General features: G+C 36.9%; 2 protein-coding genes across 2 annotated transcripts; both read right to left on the reverse strand.

Moving 5' to 3' along the window:
• Nucleotides 1-1,076: 1,076 nt before the first annotated feature.
• On the reverse strand, nucleotides 1,077-9,365 carry LOC140155813 (uncharacterized). The gene is made up of 3 exons (XM_072178797.1): nucleotides 8,633-9,365; nucleotides 5,219-5,345; nucleotides 1,077-2,847 (listed from the first exon to the last, which is right to left on the reverse strand). Exons 2-3 carry the CDS (start codon nucleotides 5,300-5,302, stop codon nucleotides 1,552-1,554), a joined length of 1,380 nt encoding a protein of 459 aa, XP_072034898.1. The 5' UTR covers nucleotides 5,303-5,345; nucleotides 8,633-9,365; the 3' UTR covers nucleotides 1,077-1,551.
• Nucleotides 9,366-12,235: 2,870 nt separating this feature from the next.
• On the reverse strand, nucleotides 12,236-19,773 carry LOC140155814 (m-AAA protease-interacting protein 1, mitochondrial-like). Its single transcript, XM_072178798.1, has 5 exons — nucleotides 19,333-19,773; nucleotides 17,094-17,165; nucleotides 16,490-16,613; nucleotides 13,759-13,882; nucleotides 12,236-12,910 (listed from the first exon to the last, which is right to left on the reverse strand). The coding sequence occupies exons 1-5, from the start codon at nucleotides 19,765-19,767 to the stop codon at nucleotides 12,814-12,816; spliced, it is 852 nt and encodes a 283-aa protein (XP_072034899.1). The 5' UTR covers nucleotides 19,768-19,773; the 3' UTR covers nucleotides 12,236-12,813.
• Between the last annotated feature and the right edge of the window lie 1,228 nt (nucleotides 19,774-21,001).

The following is a 21,001-nucleotide window of genomic DNA, read 5'->3' on the forward strand; positions in this document are numbered from 1 at the left end:
GCACATATCAGAAAACAATAACAAAATCAAATCCAAGCAAATTTTGGTTTTATTTCTAAGCTGGGCATACTTTTAAGCAAAACAGTTGCGAACTTCTAGCAAGACCGAAATTAGAAGCTGTTTGCAAAGTCAATCCAAATAATAGGCCGCCGCCGTAGCGGGCGCCAACCGGGCGCCAATAAGACGTCCATACTGTGGGTACTTTTATGGTGCCATACTTGTCCCAGGGTAATTCGTGGTAATCACGGTGTATTGCAGACATGTACCCAACTAAACATATTGTCATGATTGTACAATGTATTGTATATTCTTTTGTTTAATACCAGGGCCGATTTTGTTTCCAATGAAAAATCGTGTTTGCCTCTATCGCTAATCGCGCTCAGCGAATCGCGTAAAGCACTTGACGTAATCCTTCGCGCTTTTTTTTTTGTAGACCTGGGGTCCAGGTGTGCAGCTGGGATTATGAAAACTGACCCCGAAAATTTAACGAAAATTGTATCCACAAATTATGTTCTAGATGATTTCAGATCAGATTTGCCAAAATTCTGACTTTTTGTCGTTCATAAGGCCATGGGCCTGACAATAATACCCGAATCTGTCGCACATGCAAAATCAATGGAAATTGATTTAATCTGCTGCTATCCTCTACTCGTGTAAGTTTTCATTTGGAAGTAAAGCAATATTCCGGTCAAATTGAAGGGATATCTGCAATAACAACGAAATTAAAACAACAAGGCAGGCTTATTGAAAATATAAAAGCGCACACATGTCCTGGTCGACGGTTCTTGTAGAAAACAATCACTGGTGCATGTTGTCTCAACTAGTATGTTTAAACATGGTCAAATGCGTGTTACTCTACACACATATTATGGCATAAAATTAGATTGTATATTAATATGACACTGGATAATAAAATAAAATTTCACAAGCCTTCGGTCGAAAATTTACCAATAAACATTGGGCGACGAAAAAATCCATGCTATATCATAGCTTGATGGACCGACCAACCCATACTTTGCGTCTTAGGGAGTGTTTTAAACCATACTTTGCGTCTTAGGGAGTGTTTTATACCATACTTTGCGTCTTAGGGATTGTTTTAAAAACAGTCGTTTTGGGCCTAAGTGGATTGATTTCGACTGATTTTTTTGAAATTTAATGTTTGCCAAAAAATGTCACATATCCATGCAAGCTTTCATGGAATTTGGGTTCATTCAGCCTACTTCAGAAAAAATAAAACATCCCGACCGATCGCCGCCCATAGAACAAGGTGTTTGTTTGTTTTGTCGTTGCCTTTTTTGTGTAAAGCTTTGTTTTCCTTGATAGATCATTGCAGGACCAGAGTTCACTGCAGGACCAAAATGTGCCCGAGCCCAGGGCCCAAGCTCTAAGGGCTCCAAATTTGGGAGGACAAATTAAAATTTATTTAAGATGTAACACGTAGATCCAGAATTTTAGCCTATTCCAGGGCCCTGAAAAAGGTCAAACCGGCCATGGATCATTGGATCAAAAAACGAAGGCATACATGGTCTAATAATAATTACGAACAGTCACTCATGTTGCTACTTGAGCATGTTGAGCCACACTGATAGAATGGCTCGAAGTCCTGATAAGTTTCTTTACTCTCGCCATGTGGTTAGAACGCTTCTCTCCACCTCCAATGGCCGAAATTTCAGAACTACTAAGTCTTCTTGGGAGAGCTTGGAAACTATTAGAAAATTCTGGAATCTCTCCTAACTGATCCTCCATTCCTGGAAGCTCAACAATGTCCTCTGGTGGAGGTGGCGGGGGAATAGATGGCGGTGGCTCGTCTATTTGTTTCGATGGATGAGATGACTTCTCTGGTACCTGTTCCAGCTGTTGATTGGTGTCTTTGCGTCGCAACAACGGTCTAATTTGACGTGTTGAAGGGAAGCGGAGTTGTGAACCAGCATGTCGTATTTCCTCTTGGGTAAAACGTCTTTGCAATGGCGGAGGCCTTCTTAATTGCTCGGACACGGTATTGGGTGGAAGATCTGTCAGCTGCGACTTTACTCTTTGTTGGATCTGATCGTCATCATTATCTAAGCCGGGAGAGTTGGGACTTCTTGATTTAGACTGATCCTTCAAGACATTACTGGACAATTGGTGTTGGGCGTCTCTTCTACCAAATTGTCGCAGTGATTTTGTTGCAGTATTTTGAGATGTAGTTTGATATACTGAAGCACCAGGATATGTTTTGTTAAATTGCTCAGAATCGAGATTCATGAAGATGGTGTCTTCATCAGCTGCAGCTGAATGCGTCTCTGTAGTACCGTTGCTATTTCGTGACAATTGTCTCTCTGGTAGACGCGTCGAAGTGGTTTGCTTTGCGATGAGCTGGGTTTCAGAACTTCGACTTGAATGACGTCGTTGTATTTGAGTTGGACTAAAACGCTGCGGACTAACGTCAACATTATTATTACCAATCTTCGGTGGGGTTGATTCGGGTCTGCGGCGATTGCCTACAGTGTCATTATTGTCTACATGTCCATTTTCAGCGTTACATGAAAAACTGCGTTGGCGCTGCGACTCAACCTCGTCAACCTCAATATTCTGCAGGGCTTCTGAAAGATTTATAATTTTCTGATCTATATTTTCGTCCTGTTTATATTCATTATCCGTCGTAAAATCTAAAACTGAGTCCGCATCTTGATTGTCTTTTGAGATTTGGATATCACTTTCAGCCACGCTGCTAACGTCACTCCATTCTGGTGCGGTAGACTCTTGAGCATCCGCGTAGGTGTAGAATTGACGCACCAATTTCTTGAGGGCTCTTCTGATAGATTTGATCTCACGACGCAAAGCTTTATGGGCCTCAGTTAGCATCTCCTGTGCGTCAAAAAATGAAAAGATAATTATCATTATTGTAGCACCAGTTATAAACATGATTATGGTCTAGAATGGCTTCGATAATGGCTATTCGAAATAGTTTTCATAACCCATTTTTGGAGCAAATGTATTTTTATCAAGATACGGTTTACACTGCTCCATATAGGCCACTGTATTTCGTCTAAAGGGCTCGGACACCCACATTTACACAGGTTTTTTTAATATATTTTATACAATGTACTTCGTGCATAAAAACCCATCACGGCTAATAACAACATTCGCATGACAACCAAGCAACTGAATTCAAATTGTTGGTTGTTTTTGTGCGTTTTTTAAAGTTTCCACGCAGGATATTATTGAAATATGAGTCATCCCATTTTAAGTAACATTTTAAGGTTTAGGTCTTAGTTCGAAGGGTTATTAGTCAGAAATACCAATATACTTGATATAAACCTTAAATTTCACCATTACCCTAACCCCGGGACCCTAACCTATACGTACATAAGCTAAACATCATTACCCCTAACCCTTAGAGCTCCATGTATGAAGCTTTATACCTATTTAACTATACGCTATAGTATTATATCACACAACCTAACAACCAACAACAAAAGTTGTGTCGTCTTTACACTCTTATAGAAATATTTTACTCAACTTGAGCAAAGAGGTCAAAGCTCAACAAATTGAGTAGAAATTACTCAAATTGAGTTAATAATATTATTAATATAACATTGAGCTCATAATAATAAAAACCCTCGATGTTGAGTTCTATTTATCAAAAGGGGCTAATGTTGGGTATTATTTCTTCAGTTTGAGTACTCAATTGGTTGAGTTGTGAGCTTTTTACTCAAGTTTGAGTAAAATAATTTTAAGAGTGTATATATCTACCAGAAAAAAAAGAGCAAGGTACACCAACTTGATGTGGGGAAACAAATAAAATACAGACTTGACAGTATGCAGGGGGGGACAAAAACAGCAAATATATAGGTATAAGAAGCAGGCAAAGTTCGATAGCCAAAAATTACCAGTTCCAAGGCCCACAGACCTGCAAAAACAACAAGGATCAATGGGAATATACAAAAGTGCACTAGAACGATGATTAAAATCACTGTGCATATAAACAGACACGATAAACCAAACAATCAGTGTAGGCACAAAAACAGGTCAAAAAAATGGCCAATTCCAGAGCCCACAAAAGTGTCTGAAAAACAGTATAAATGTACACTGGAAGTGATGAAAATCACTAGATGCGACTATAGCAGACAAACAAAAAAACAAAACAACAACCGACGTTTCGAGCAGATAAACTGCTCTTCTTCAGGGACAGACAACAAAATATGAAAGCAAACTAGTTTAAAAACAACTTCAAGTCAAAAATTGAAGGCAAGTTCAAATTGAACTATAGCAAACAACACAGCAAACTCAGAGCAAAATAAGCTGTGTCTTTACTCAATAGGAGCAATCACTAAGCGCATCTGTCTTTAAAAATTAGTCTGCAACTGTTTTGTTTGTTTGTTTATTTATTTGGGGTATTGTTTTGTTTACTGGGTGGGCCTAACCGCTGAAATTGCACAATAAAAATGTTCACGAGATTCAGCCTTGGTTGTTGCATGGTTTAATCTTATTATTCTTTGTTAAACTTCAACATGGTCAGTGAGTCGATTGTGTTAGATGAAAGCCAAGGTAATAGATGAATACTTATTGATAACTAAGATTACGACATGATATTGGGCATATATCGATTAAAATATCTTGAAGAATTTTAACGCTCTTATTTTTTCCCCTCAAAACCCGGAGTAGAGTTTTTGCAGAATCGTATTCGAACGAACGCTCAAATTTTAAATACTTCTTTACAAATGCCTAATTGTACTCATTATTCTCATATCGCAATTGGCAAGGAATGCAACAAGAAATTATTTGCAGATTTCTCATTTTGTTGCATATTTTGCTTTGAATTTGAAATCGATATTGCTTTAAACAATACTTAACAGTGTAAATGTGGGTAAGACCGGGAAAAATTCCTGGCAAGACATGACAATTCATTAATAATAATATAGGTCTGTATGTTACATTTGTAAGGAAATACCGTAGTACATTAAGATGAGAGAGCAACAAAACCTTAAAGACAAAATATCTCATTCGCACTTCTAAAACAACGGTTCAAAACAGTGTTCATGGGCGTTCCAGAACGTTCATGCACTGAAACTCTTACTAGTCAACTAATTTAATATAACTTTATATGTAATATGTATAGGCTAAATTGCTTTTAAAAAAAAGAAGAAAATAAATTATGTGCAGGTGTACAAAATATACATTGCCATGAGTGTTGTCTTCAGAGTCTATGGTTAAACGTTGAATGTGCAGCACGTACCTGATCTTCTCTTGTTACGGCTAAGATTTCTTCAATAGGTGTACAATTTAATTCATCATCTTCGTCGTCTCCTGCCCATGCCATAGTGCCTGGTATTCGATTATATCCAAATAGTCATCAGCAACACCTATTGCAAACGAAATCGACAACAGAACTTAAAATATTGCGTTGATAGCAATAGTATTGAATTTATTTCTATTATTACACATCATGTCATTACACAACGAGTACTAAGTAAATATTCTTAATAAAATATTGAACCAAAACAAACAAGTGAAGCTATGTGTCCATTCATTTTATCAAATATAGCGTGAAAATGATAAGAGACGCAGTGTAGCATAATTGATACCCTATTGGCGCAGTCTCGTGAACGGATTCACAGAAATAAATAAATGCAAAATAAAATGATCAATTTTGATTTAAAAACCGGTAGTCTTATAGATTTATCAGGTCTACTGAACTGTGTTCCAATGTATCATTTTATTTCATATTATATAATAAATAAATGATATCATACAATATTAATCCTATGTCATTTATCTTCATTTTTGAGTGTGTTTTCGTCATATTCGTTCATATTGTGGCGTTTATGCTGAGAGGTACCACTGGGGATGAATTAGCTCAATGATGATTATGAGACACTCGCTTCAGATTTTAATCGAGAGTTTATTATATTGTCATCTTTCTTCATCAAAAGACTATCAAACTCCAATCCGAGACTGACTCGATTCCTCTTTAACTTGGAGAACCTCAAAAAGACGGGATAGAGGCGTAAAACCGCATCTCCACTATATTAATCATCATGAATATAACACAGTTAATTGTTTTCATAGCTAGCATTTTAGCATATTTATTCAATTTCAACAATTTGCCACAGAAGTCAGTTCATCACGGAGGAACTTAATTATTTCCAGGCTAAATCGTACTTTTGGTTTTGTGATGTAACAGAGCTTAACAGTTTGGTAAAGTAGGCCTATCACAACCCGCGCTGTTTCACAAACGTGTATGTAAAAGGGTATTCCGGTGAACAGAAAACGCACTTCACTCGGTTTTGTTTAGTCGATTCGTGCCTATTGCCTTGCTCCTTGCAGTGGTAGGTCTACATGACACAATTGACAACTTTGTTCCGAGCAGATTGATCAATACAACCATTGATAATTGACTCAACTTTATCCCTTGATGGCATTCTGTTGACTGCCTCAATCTCATCGACCATGGTCTCATTAAAAGTGTTTCTTTGAATCGCTAACCACTGATCTAATATAGTACCAAAATAAGGTCAACCTTTGTTAATAAGGCAATTAACGATATTAAACACGTTACTTTTGCGTAAAATATTGAAACATTTCCAAAAAACGAACCATCAATTTGACAACCATTAGCCACGGTACGTATCAATAATCGATAATATCAATCATCTGTCATTTATGTAATCGATATAAGGGATGTGCGTTCAAAAAAAAATTTTTTTGCTCTAAGTGGATTTGAAAATTCTTAATCTCTCAAACACTAATGCCACATTTTAAACTTATTTAAATTTATTGACGCGAATTTCGTGGAAACGATGACTATATTACTAGGCCTATCATATATGGTCCTGTGTCACAAACTGGGGTAACACAGGATAAAACAGGATAAAAACATGACTAATATAGAATAAATTAGCCTCAATTTAAGACCTAATTGAATATTCTAAGTGAAGGACACTGTTTTGAAGTCCAAGCTGCACATCAAAATGTAACCACTTTTTTGGGGACCCCAGTATATGACGCAGGATCATATGCTTTACTCAACTGATAAGATTAGCCTAAAACCATCTAAAAAGATATCTGCATACCTGCCAACCATAAAACCTCACAAATGGGAGAAAAAATAGGGAAATAGGGACATTCCTGAATTTCCTATACATTATAGTCATATTCTTGCAAAAATAGGGACACATGGTAAAATCGCTCTCTTTTATGCTTTTTGTCTCATGTATCTGAAGATTTACTTTAACTCGGTAGACAAGTAATGGACGTACTTATTCAGTATATCCATGGTAATGATAATAATAGGCCTACATACTATAGGCTGAACCTGTTATTTGTCTCAGCTTAATATATGCGTGTCACAGTAGGCCTTGATCTAAAAAAATGTGCGCAAGCCTTATGATATTTGCTCCTAATAGCACATAGGTGTTAAAAACAATAAAACAGGCTTTGTTTTGACATTATCAAATATACAACCTGCGTACGTGCAATCCATGATTTTGTACATTTTAATATTATTGAACCAGAGATGTTTTAATAACAGTTTAAACTTACGACCTCATACACGACCTGTATGACTTAAGCAGCCGTTTCCATGGTTTCTGGGACGCCACATATGAAAAGTCATACCGATTAACAATACAAGGCCCGTTGAAGCGTAGACTTTTTTTGAATCCTTGGTCATTGCCTTTATAATATTGCATTATTGGGTAAATGGGGTTCAAGAGTTATATACGTTGTTGCCATAGCTAACCACTTGATAAGACTCAAGTATCGTGAATTGATCATAAAGTCAATTCCAGTTGCATATTGTTCAAATAAGAGGTATTTGCTCATGGAAACGTTGTATGTATAGCCTAGTAAAAATAGGACACAAACAATGTCTACATCTTGATGACATATGGTATCAAGAATTCACATCCAAACTTTACAGATAGAGTCCTCCTCCATTCAAATATTATAATATTATTATTAGGCTTATATAATTGTCACAACGAATTACTTGCTAACATGCAAAACCCCTGGCATTAAAAGATGACACCCAGAGAAACATTTTCTTTGGTAGGCTTAGAAAAAACAGATATTTTTCTCCTTTTTTCAGTAATACGGAAAACAATCATAACTTAACTGGTAGGCCTTTTATTCGAAGGGGATCACAAACGACAGTGACAGAGATCGATTGTTTGGATTTGAATATTTCGGAAAAGACTTTTATTACAGAATGGAAGTTGTTAATTTGCGCTTAGTTGATTAATGTCAATCAATTTGTAGGCAACGCCGCAATTAATATGGAACTGTGACTGCATGATGAATGCAACCAGAAAAGATACATCTTATCCGACGCAAGAAATTGAACCTAGGCCTATTTCTACCATAAAAATATGATCCGACGTTTGTGGTGTACTTTATATGAAAAATTGAAAGTCGGGTATTAAAAGGTAAACGTATTTCCTGTACCGGGTTCATGTATTAAAAGTAGGCCTAATATCCGGTATGTAAACAGGTACAGTCACGACCAAGTTAAATTGGAAGAAATTACTTTATCATGACAACCGCACTTATGAGTGATGAAAACATGATCTCCGTATAAAACAAATGGGAAGTTGAGAACAATAAGCAAACGTTTAAACTAAAAGACTAAAACTAGAAAACGTCAACTCACCGTGTTTCAATCTTGTGGTCCAAAGGTTAAGTTTAATACGCTTTTGTCGAGGAAAAGGTCTGCATCCTGCAAAGTTTTCAGCACAAGTTTATATACCTCTGCTCCAATATCTTGCAGTCGGTCGATGTAAAAGTAGTAGGCTTAATATTAATGTTAATCCACTTTTAAACCTGGCTTTATCATCAATTTGGCGTGATAATGCCCGGCGATATTATATTTCTTGTCGTTGCGTTTGCATTCACGGTAGCGGTGTCCGCGTTGAACCGTTCTCACCTAAATTGCTGTGCAAGGTGCAAGATCTTACACCATCTCCACAACAGGTAAAGAAAGGTGTGAAGGGGATAAGGACAGAGTGTTTCTATAAACTATCCTATAATAATCACTCCTCTAGGGTGGTCCAAACAATGTCCAAATTGCACAATGGCATTGCAGAGAGGAAGTTCATAATCATCTTAAATAATGCGCGTTGCACTTTAGGTTACAAAAGGCAAATCCATCGATATTGCAACAACCAATTAGAATTTCGCTTCACGGTAAATCCCTGGTAAAATAGATGTATCCTAAAGTTACGAGGAATTCCCTCAAATGTACCCAATCTGCTTTTAGTGTAAGATAACGCAAATTTAAAATAAGTAGGCACATTCCTCTTGAGTTAAAAGTTACATTCAATTTTTCGACAACACGCTCATTAATAATACTAATCTATAGCTATAGTATCATAAAGCCGGTCCAATGATATTATGCAAGTTCACTGTTCACCAGCATCATGCATTATGCATATCTGTAATTTTCGGATTTTGAGGATATAATCATGGTATAATAATATCTGCTAAGGTTAATGCGCGTCATCCTGTACTGATACCACATCTTTTTGTTGTCTGGAAAAATCATCGGACCACAAAAAGACGAAGGCGTGTCAACTTGGCAGAAAATCGATGTTGTGGAACTTGTTGGGCACAGATATACTTGTCGCTGGCTCAACGAACTGACTTCTTACATGTACTTCAGGTTCTTTATTTCGACCTTGAAGAAATCAACGCAAGTTCTCGAACTAAATTTTCAACTTTACGGTACTCCGATCACCGAATTCAGTAGAAAACAGTTTTTTTATGTAAATGCGTTAACCTCTTATTATTTCAATTAGTCCCACAACTGACATTGCATGATTGCAATGTGCCTGAAGTTAAAAACTAAGGGTGAAGTTGTTCATGGAAATGATTGCTGTTGTAGGTCATTAGAAGCTATCTATTTGGAAGCCGAATTTAACCATTAAACTCAAAATGCAACACATGTATACATAAGGTCAAGAAACTCCGTGCAGATTACAAATATCACTTTAAAATGAAAAGAACTACGACTAGACTCGGACAACGTGACAGTTGAATATCTGACGTGCAAAAATATAGATAATATAGATCCATATTGATGAGATTGATATTCGCATTACAAATCGGTTTCTTGCTTGCATAATGAACACAATAGACTCATTTAAGACATTTTATTGGAAATAAGAATAAAGGAATACAAGCTCCAGGAGCAGAAAATGAGTTAAACGGTTTGCCACACAATCCTTTCATGGAAGAATAAGCCTGTAAACAACAATACGATACACAAATTTGGTTATGTACGAGTTTTATGGGGCCAGTTTCTCGAAGCATGGATAGGCCAGGCCCGTGGGGTCTGCTGGATTACTGTTATAATACGACAGCATCCCAGCTAGTATTTGTTTGCGATTTAGATTTAAGGACATCGCAATTGCTAATAAATATTGTCTAAAATTGTTAAGGTACCAACAAATTGTTTCTATGCATCTGAACAGCTGAAGGAAATAAAGGCATACAAATCAGGTTTTACATTATTTTTATAATTTTTTTTCTAAAGTTTATTCACATATTTAAATCTTGCCTGAGTTAAAATGAATCACAACGTCATTCTTTTTATGAACAACACAACGAGTACATTATTTGACATCCATGGTAACTCAGTCACAGTGATGTTTACTTACAACAAAACACAATCCAGGTTAAACCCATAATGTAAGATTTCCAACAAATGTTAATTTTGTTATTCTCAACTCAAAATGCAGCCAATTATTAGTAATAACTGTCAGGAAAGGTTTCGGTCCATTATAAGCCAAAATAACAAGGTTAAGTGAAAGAAACCATATAATAGCTATTTTGGCCATTTAACCCAACGTACCAAAATACATAATTATAATGAGTGATCATTAACAAAATGCAACATTGCAAATGATCATTGCTCAAGCACACATTGCATCCTAATATATCAATGTTATCATAGCATGGAGGTTATTTATATACCTCCATGATCATGGACTCACCTAAGCTAATAATGTCCAATCATTTTAATAGCATTTACGATGTGAAATTATTGCAAACAGAGGAAGTCTTATCAAAGGCAAAACTGCAGAACTAGCTGCCATAAGTTGGAGATCCGGGTAAGGGGTTCTTGGATAGCTCACATGCTTGTCTCTATACCTTCTTGGTGTTAGTAATTTAGATATTGTTATTGTATATCTAAATGTAATGATGAAAAGTATATAAAAGTTTACATTTTCAGAAAGGAAATGATGCAAGGAATCCAACTAACATAACAGATTCCTGCAAAATTGAACAGGTTTTGAAAAAATCTCAAAATTAAATTGTACTTTACTGACTCCAGGAAGGTATACGGACTATACAAGACTAATGTTAGATTAGCCGCAGCCCCCAGCCCAGTTACTATTTTATTATATGGCATCAATATCACAACTTTCCCTTTAAAGTCCTGCAAAGTACTATATTGCAATTACATCAAGACAGTGCAAACCCAGGATAAGGTATGTACAAATAATACTTTTTATCATCATTTAGGCCCGAGTCATTTTCACCATTTTAATCCTGCATATGGTTCACATAGGAACCCATTCAAGATTCAATTACCTGCTGGTTGGTGTTGGAAATGGTAAGGAATGAAAAGGTACATAACATTGTGATCAAACAAAATAATGATGAAGATCAAATATTGTCAAAATGGGTGTGCAGATTTTGAAATTGTCCATAAAAGCAACTCATGAACTACTGCCACACTTACAGTGAGGGCAAAAAATAAATTGTTCGGTTGTACGATGGGCCGACTGAGCCAGGTTTGTTTTATTGCCAATATTGAACACACATTTTCAGGCCACATAATCCAAGCATTATTGTAATCTATTTTGGTGTGATGCTGAGCAACCCTGAACACCTGTTTCTTCAATCAATCTTGCAACAAACAGTGGACAGGTGGTGATATGGTTAAATAATACCTTAGTTTTGTAGTGTAAAATTTAACAAATTAATGATTATCCTCAAAACTTTCATTATTTCATATAGTATATGACTCCATAATATATACCCATTAGTAAAACTATTGGAAACAACTATTGAATTGGCACTCATGGTCACCAAAATAGTGTACTTCCAGCATTTGGTGTTACAGGCATGTTATTGCATAACTTCTATATGCACCACAAAAGTTAGCATGTGCATGTGCAGCACTTTGCACATATTACTGGACCGAAATAACAGATTACACACATTGCAAATAAGCATGAACTTGTTTATATAAGTTCATTGAGACTGTTCACAGTTAATTTGGCAATTCATTCTGGCAAAGCAATATTCTGATATGCAGCTCTTCATTCTTTCCATAAATTACTGTCAACGGTGGCCATTAGAAGTGGTTAAAACATTTTGGTAAGATTAAGCCCCCTCATCTCTGTTCAGGATGTCCTCCCTTCTCCTTGTACAAATTACTTAGTTCATTTGACTAGCTTCTCACACCATGGGTAATGGTGGTGACTTCATAAAAGAAGATAAACTGTTGCCAGTCTGATGAGGAGCTGCATATATGTAGCAGCTTAACACTAAAGGTTTGTTCTCAACTTATGGATAAAAATAAGTATGCATAAAAATGGGCATACTTTTATTTAGTATATTGCTGGTATGAAATGCTAAAATGAGTATCCACTTTATATAAAAGTTTGCCAGGTGCATGGGTAAACAATTGGGAACAATGTTTTTGATATGAGTAATAATATGCAAATACAGCGAAGGAAACAATTATACTGACAGCTCTCTCTGTCTTTGTTTGTGAGGCCAACACAACAATTGCTTTAGCAAGTTGGATGTGCAATACAGTTTTCAGTTTTCATTTTGTTTCACTTTCATAGTTGAATACTCGATGCCACTGATTATCCATTCAGCAGTGCTCACTCCAGGTGAAAAATCTCTATGAAACCTGCAAATGATAAACAAATTCATACAATGATTATTTACAATGATTATTTAAGCCCCGCCAGAGCAGGTCTTCTGAGATGAACCAAACCTGCCTGGTTATCAAATTAATCAGTGACAAGGGTATATCTGAATTTGATAACTAGGCAGGTTTGGTTCACCCCAGAAGAATTGCTGTGGTGGGGCTTCCTCTTTAAGCAATGATGCCAAAACCAAATGTCAGTCAAAAGTCATGTAAGAATTTTTTTTACGACAAATGAGTTTGAACACATACATACATGACATAAGATTGTGCTTTATAGGAACACTAAATTAAGAGTTGTCATTCTTACAACAATAAATACAGGAATCCCTGTGACCCAAACTCTTGATCTTTATAATGCGCTGCCAAACTTACAAGGCTGCACGTTTTCCAGAAAGTTGCTGATCATTCCATAACCCATTCCAATATTACAAACAACTCTTAATCTAGGCTCTAAACACATCTTCACAGTACATTTTAATTTCATGCTCTTTGGTTAACTAAATAAATAAGGTATTTTGAAAAACTTAAGTTCACTTTGGCCAACCATTTTTGACTCTAAAACTGCCAGCAAGTACATAATGTAAACTACAGCAATGGGCAGTGGCATACCGGGCAACATTTCCAAGGGAGCCAATGAAATATGAAAGTTGAAAAGTTCTTGATCCTGCTCACCCACTCTCAGAATAACTTTTCCAGGGCAGATGTGCGCATGCCACATAGCGCAAACAATAATGTCAAAATAAGTTAATTTGCATCTGAAACAAGCCAAAAGGATGAATGCACATTTTGTCCTGATATTTTAATATATTCTGATAATTATTACTTACTCATAATCGCAATGCAGAATTTTCCTTAGTCTTTCGTCAGGTGATATGTCTTTGCTATTGGAGAAAGCTGAGTAACCCCATATACACCTCATTCGAATCTTAACTTTGACCACTTTAGTAGCTCCTAGTATTGGAAGAAATGGACAAATAAATGGGAAATAAAAAGGAAATAAAAGTTATACTAAAGAATGGGGAAGAGAAGTAAAAAGGTATAAAACATTTTTGTGAAAGCAAACTTTTCGCTTGAAGTGTGTCATCAATCTCGCTTGTTGTTGAACACTTGCCTAACAGTTACCAAATTGAAAATTCCACTTTCCTAAGAGAATAATTGTACTTGAGCAGATGGATCTCAAGTTGCTGTTGTGAAGAGTAAGTCAATACATCTATAAAACAATGAGATGAACCAGGTAGGACAGGACAGGAACATGGAAAGTCCATTTTAGAAAAGTGTGTATTGTAAAATATCTAATACACACACTTCTAACACACACCTGTCTAAAATGGACTTTCCATATTCCTGTCCTGTCTTACCTGGTTCATCTCATTGTTTTATAGATGCATTGAATTACTCTTCACAACAGCACCTTGAGATCCACCACTTGGTAAATATATGTTGCATGTTATAAATCTGTGTATTTATTTTTCTATATTGACAATAACAAGTCAGATGGTAAAAAAACATACCAGCCTGACTACAAACATTACCAGCAACCCTATTTTGGAAATCATTCTCCTATTAAGGTTAAATACAATTGATTTTCAAGGCTTGATTCCAGAGGGGCGTAAGTTAATAATGGAAACAGCCATGCAGAAAAGAATTAACTATCAATCTGAACTAGGGCCACGGACAAACCGCGGCTTATGAGTCATCCTATATGTTGCAGGGATAGGGAGGGGCGACCATGATAGGACCATATGGGCTGATGGGGGGGGTGATTGTGGGCAGCCGTTTTCGGCAATTTTCCTTTGGATTTTCTAAATTTTCAATTTTTAAAATCATCCTGGATGATATCTGTCGTGAAATAAATTAATGCTTCTATAGGATATAAGTATAATAGGCCTAGTATGCCTATTTATACCCTGATTATGCAATATATACAACAATAACTGCAACAACAATAATAACAAAACCAACAACCAAGTTAATCTAATTTGTAAAAAATATTCATAGGCCGCGCCTATACTAGTAGGCTTATAGCCTAAAAATTCCTGAATTATAATGAAAAAAAAAAAACGGGCAAAAACAATCAAACGCTGCAGTCAGAAAGAAAGAAAGCGAACAAGAAAAAAAAGAAAAAAGTGAGAGAAAATAAAATAAAATAAATGGAACGGACCACATAGGGACTCGAACACGCACTCAAAGTTTTCCAGCTCAAAACTATAATATTATATAGTCGATCGTGAGTCCGGCGCGCTAACCGATTGAGCCACTGGGGGATATGAAATTGATTGATCTCAAACTGACTATTATGGAATAGTGCATAACAGGCTCTTATGATAAACAAGTTCATTACCGCTGTAAATGTCGGAGGTATCGATGGCGAAAAACCTTGTTTTTTGCAAAAGTAGCTTAAATTTGGAGTGAAATTCAAATGGTAAAGGAAGTGACAGACATTTGAGAAATAATGTAGGCAGTTAGAAATCAAAATTAACGTTTCACAATCCAGTTATCGATAATGTAAAATAACAGTGTTTTGTGGTACAAGATTCTCGAAAATTGTTCCCAAAAACGGGCAAATAAAATTTAATCGGTACTGTATTTGGTTCTTCCCCATGGCAACATTATTTTTTTGGTCGAATTTGTAGTACAATACAAAAAAGGAGAAAACAATCACACGGCGTGGTTTTATACGGAGCGAACATTTGAAAAAAAGTGCATGGAACGCGTTTTTGATCTTGTGAACATGGTGCGTAAGAATGATTTAAACTAAGGATTTTCAAACGGATTCTAAAAATTTGTATAAACACACAAAAATAATGTAAAGATACATCAATGCACCAACATTTGACTCACTGCGATATTTGATTGCTGAGAAAACGCGGTTTTAGAGAACAACTTTATACGTCTTTTATAACGCTTTTTTATCGTTTCTTCGTGTAACCTTAAGGGGTACTACACCACTGCCCAATTTTGTGCCTATTTTTGCATTTTTCTAAAAAATCATAGCGCATTGAGGACAAGTAAGATATGTATATTATAGGGGCAAGGACTACAACTACTGCACTGGGAATTGTATATCAGCGCAGACAACAGTTGTGGAGTTACAGTCAAAAATGAGGGAAAACTGATATTTGATCAATAAATCAATTACTTGTCACCAATGTGCTATAATATTTGAGAAAAATGCAAAAATAGGCACAAAATTGGCCAGGGGTGTAGTACCCCCTTAATGGGCTGGGCTTATACACAAGTTGTTATGGGTTACAATATGTGACATGATCAAGGGGAATGAGCCCGGGGGAATGAGTCACATGTCAACTGCGGTTGAAAATGAGTTTTACATGTTTCTAAAGAGAACATTTAGGGCTTTCAAAACTGAAAACCCCATGTTGAAATTTATCAATCGCTGAAAAAAAATAAAACAAAAGAATTTCTACACTTTCCTATCTCAAATCAATATTAGCGACATCCGACTCATTCCCTTGATCATGTACGTGACACCAAGGACTGTATAAATAAATTATTTCTACAGTCCATGGTTCAACTACTGGTGTTGTACATTCTACTTACCTTCAGCATCATAGTGAACCAGGATATCATGAGGGTAGGACACCATATCTTCTTCTTGAACAGCAAGATTATTTCTATCCTCAGCACTCATCCTTGTGTATCTCTCTTTCATTGCAGTCAAAACCTATTTGAATAGCACACGATGAGAAGGTTATCATTTCATATTCACTTTTAATCAAATCCATTTTTGGAATATTTGCAATGTTTACACATATCCCATCTTACACCAGTTGGAATCAGCCAAATATGTTGTTAAAATAAGCAATTTTGAATTAATGTGGCAATTACAACATTAAATCACCCATAAAGCTACACATGTTAAATGGCCAGAATACACTCAATACAGTGGTTATTTCATTCTACCTCATCAACTTGGCTTCAATAAAATGGACAGAAATTCATTCAATTGAAATTTGACAGAAATTGCTGAACAAGTACAGGCTTCAGGTGAGTGCAATTAACAGGTGTGTTTACAAATTATGATATCTTCTTTTGTTATGTATTCAAGTTACACAATCAACCCCATTTTCAAGCATGATGTCAAATACGCTACTGATAGAATGGTACTGGTATATTTCTGATTTCTGAAGACAAATAAGCTCACCTCATTTTGAAGAAGGCCATCTACTTTTTCAAATGCACCTTGTGAGATCTGCTGGGAGACATAGAGGACAGCCTGTGGAAATACAAACAAGTCATAAAAATCATGTAAACCCAGTAATAATAATAAAACTTGATCTTTTGGGCATCATCCAAACTTGACAGAATGACAGTCAATCACTTCTTGGAAATCTTCACTGGTTGCCATTCACAAAACATTAGTGGCATAGCCAGAACCGTTTCGGTGTGTGTGTGTGTGGGGGGGGGGTGCAAAAGGGGTGAGGGGAAAAGGAAACTTTCAAGATGGAGGTTGACCAAAATGGTTAAAATAGGCTAAAAAGTACAAAAAGCCATCAAAATCTTAACTATAAGGGCAGCCAGTGTCACACTGGGACAGCTCTTCTCCTTTTACTAGAATTCTGAAGACCTCAATCAGGTCACCTCTCAATCATCTGTTCTCTAGGGGATATACCGTATTTCCTCAATTAAATGCCCCGACGCGTTGCATTTTCCAAAAGGGGGCATTTATTAGAGGTCAATTTTAGAACAATAATTCCCGTTAAAATTATTAGGTACCACATAAGCTTAAAACTGACACTGAATTGACGAATAGGGGTAGCGCTAAGTTGCTTTTTGGGGTCCCAGACCCACCAAAATTCGGACCCCCTGTTTTTAAATTTTCTGCAAGTTCAGGGGTCCCTGCAGACCCCCAGTTTTTCAATCTAGCGCTATTGCAGACATACTATTTATGCTGCATTTGTGCAACTCGGACTCATCAAATTCTACTCTGGACCCCCTACTTTTTAATTTTCTGCAAGTTCGGGGGTCCCTGCGGACACTGGAGTGTTTAGTTCTAGCGCTACCCCTGTTAAATGACGAACTATGAACTTAGGATCAATGACGTCCGGTTCACTTCTGGGCTTACGAATTTACAATCAGACTCCGATGGCTACTCAGTCCCGGCCATTGAAAAATGTAGGCGTTTTACATTTTTATGAGATTTAACGCTCTATTTTCATGAACTTTTCAGGTGAAATTCATAGTAGTACAGTCAAAGCATAATTTGGCCTTTGTTCGGGGTGGGGGGGTAGTTTTTAAGGAGGATTTCGTGATCCTAGCATCCTCTTTTTATGACATTTTTCAGTAGATATTCACGAAAAAAGCTTATTCCCAAAATTTCAGTTGATTCCGATTATGCATGATGCATGATTATGTGTATTACACTGCTCCATAGGCCACTGTGTGTAATTTCGTTCTGGTGCACCAGAACGAAATTCAAATTTGACGATATTTTTGCAAAACGAATTAATCTGCAAGAAATTTTTGGTAGAAAAATATTATGTAGCCAGAGGTTTCCAGTGGTATAAAAATCTCAACTTTTTTTTGAAAAAAGTGGGGGATGAGGCTGTGGATCACGAAATGCCCCTTTAAGGGTTGTTGCTGGGGCATTTATTTGAAGGGGAGCGACTATTCGAGGATGTCTACTCAGGCATGGAACCAGTTTGGTAGCTCTTTTTTGGATTTTACCAAAATAAATAAAACCCTGGAGGCACAGGAGTATCTACATGTACAACTAGCCCGAAACATCATGGCCCTAGTTGTTCCTTCCTCACCATAGGGCCATGAACACGGTACCATGTTAAAAAGTCGGGCACCCTGAACTCATGTCGTGGTGATGACGTCACACTGACGACATCTATTTATAGGAAGAATTCAAAACACGGCAACGATAACTGTCAAGTCACATCCTGAAATGTGCTCAAAATTTATGAACATGCACCAAATATGTTTTGTTTAAGTCTCATCTTCACGTGAGGAATGGTAGGAAGTGGTATAAGAAAAAGTGGTATTTTATGTGTACCCTGGAAAGGTTTAAGGTAGACATCTCAGACCTTCATACGGAGAAGGACAGTGGAAATCGTAGTGACGGAGGTGTGAGTACCTCGGCTCGGGCTAATCTACAACTTGAACTTGAGAACAAGTCCTCAAACGTTCGAAATTTGTAGTTACTACCACAACTATGCATGAGTGCAGACTTGTAACGAGTCATGACTCGAGACTCGACTTTTCAAAAATGAAATGACTCGACTCGGATGTTCAAATTTTCCCCATAGAGATTGTACAGTGACTAGAGTCATTTGACTCGACTCGACTCGAGATATTGCAAGAAATGACGTGACTCGTTACAACTCTGCATGAGTGGCCTTGATACTCGATTTAATAAGACTAGAGTCTAGACTCACCTGCTTAGCTCCTTTTGCAAATTCTGCCAGGTAGAATTCTGGATCAAAATAAAACCTAATTAACAAAGAATAGAGTCCATCCCTAATTAAATGGAGAGGGTTGCGAATCGGCACCAACTTGGCTACTTCCACCTTTGGTGGTTGTCGATCACTGACATCACGCACCGGCACATATGTAACAGTTCTAAGCTTAGTGAATGAATTTCTTGATGTTATTGTCAAACGGGAGGTAAGCTTATGGAAGTTGTGGTAGTTTGCAGCGTTGACTGATCCCGTATTTCGTAGGAAAGTGTTTCTTTGATGATTAGAGCCACACAGTCCATAACAATATGCAGATGGTGTGGGATTGAAGTACATAAAAACGGCAGCATTTTGCAAATGCCTGCTTCCTAATAATCTTCTTTGGCAAATTTTTGCAACTGTGGGGGCTGCCATTTTGTATTTACCAGCAGACAGTATATTATAAATCCCGCCTTTGAACGGGAGCACCACCCAAAGGATTATTTTATTGTATCGTATTTACACAGCAGCCAACGGCCGAATTGCATGACATCTACATTAAAAATAGCATTATGAAAAGTACATACATTATAATCAAAACACTCAAACATTAAAAACATGAAAATAAATAAGAACACATTACACATAAGGAGTGCACTTGACTGGATTTGGAACAATGTCCAAAAATGACTGACAAGAAAAAAAAAACTAAATTGCTTTTAGGAGGTTGGTGAGAAAGGGCAGTGGACTATATTGAAATCTGTTGGTCCTACATCAGATGTACATCTATAAGAGTCAAATTGTTGTTGTCTTCTGAGAGTCATGTGGGAATGATACTTATAAGTGGGAACCATGGTGAGAATCTCACAGAGACATGCTTAATGCTTTCAACAGGGCAAATTCCTTGCAAATGTTTTGTGTCCTCTCTCAGACAACGATTGAAGTTCGAGGGTAGCTAAGGAATCTGTATAGGTTGTATACTTTTTACCAATGATGTAAGCTGATGTATTTGCAAACACGTCTCTGAATTTTCTCAAGCTGGGCCACCTGCTTAGTAGGTTCCTAACTCTCATCCATACTTAGGAGTACAGCTTGATGACAAGCTAAATTGGGCTGAACAAGTAGACAACACAGTGAAAAAGGCAAATCGTACTTAGTATGGGCATGATTAGAAGAAATCTGTGGTTCTGCCGAAAGGAGGTAAAGACAACTGCTTACATCACCTTAGTTCGACCTAAACTTGAATATGCAAGCTGTGCAAGGGATCCCTACAAAGTGGGACAAATCAAGAAAATATAGAAGGGGTTAAGAGAAAAGCAGCTCGCTTCTGCATGAGGAACTACAAGAGGGAAGCAAGCGTCACCCAGATGATAGCCGAGCTCGGTTGGGAAACACTTGAGCAACGGAGGGAAAGTGCTAGACTGAATATGTTACACAAAATTCAAGACAACTTGGTTGGTATAAACAAGGAGACGTATATATTAAGCCTTCGAAATAACTGCCACTAGGACTAGGAAGCAGAAAGCAGAAGTGCCGTTTGCAAGAAAAGATGTTTTTAAATATTAATTTTTTCCAAGAACATTGAAGAAATGGAATTCCATGGGAGAAGACACTGTAAACTTAAAGCAGAATGATGACACTGTAAATTTCAAGCAAAATGATGACACTG

This window comes from Amphiura filiformis, chromosome 6 (assembly GCF_039555335.1).
Source record: "Amphiura filiformis chromosome 6, Afil_fr2py, whole genome shotgun sequence".
Taxonomy (NCBI): Eukaryota; Metazoa; Echinodermata; class Ophiuroidea; order Amphilepidida; family Amphiuridae; genus Amphiura; species Amphiura filiformis.

Bases quoted from the DNA above. Each gene is read 5' to 3' on its own strand.
- LOC140155814 (XM_072178798.1), bottom strand. From the start codon at position 19,767: ATGGCAGCCCCCACAGTTGCAAAAATTTGCCAAAGAAGATTATTAGGA. The intron at 13,883-16,489 runs GTAAGTAGAATG...TTCCAATACTAG, and splicing joins GGTTCACTATGATGCTGAAG to GAGCTACTAAAGTGGTCAAA. The intron at 12,911-13,758 runs GTAAGTAATAAT...TATCATTTGCAG, and splicing joins ATTCTGCATTGCGATTATGA to GTTTCATAGAGATTTTTCAC.
- LOC140155813 (XM_072178797.1), bottom strand. From the start codon at position 5,302: ATGGCATGGGCAGGAGACGACGAAGATGATGAATTAAATTGTACACCT. The intron at 2,848-5,218 runs GTACGTGCTGCA...TTTGACGCACAG, and splicing joins CCGTAACAAGAGAAGATCAG to GAGATGCTAACTGAGGCCCA.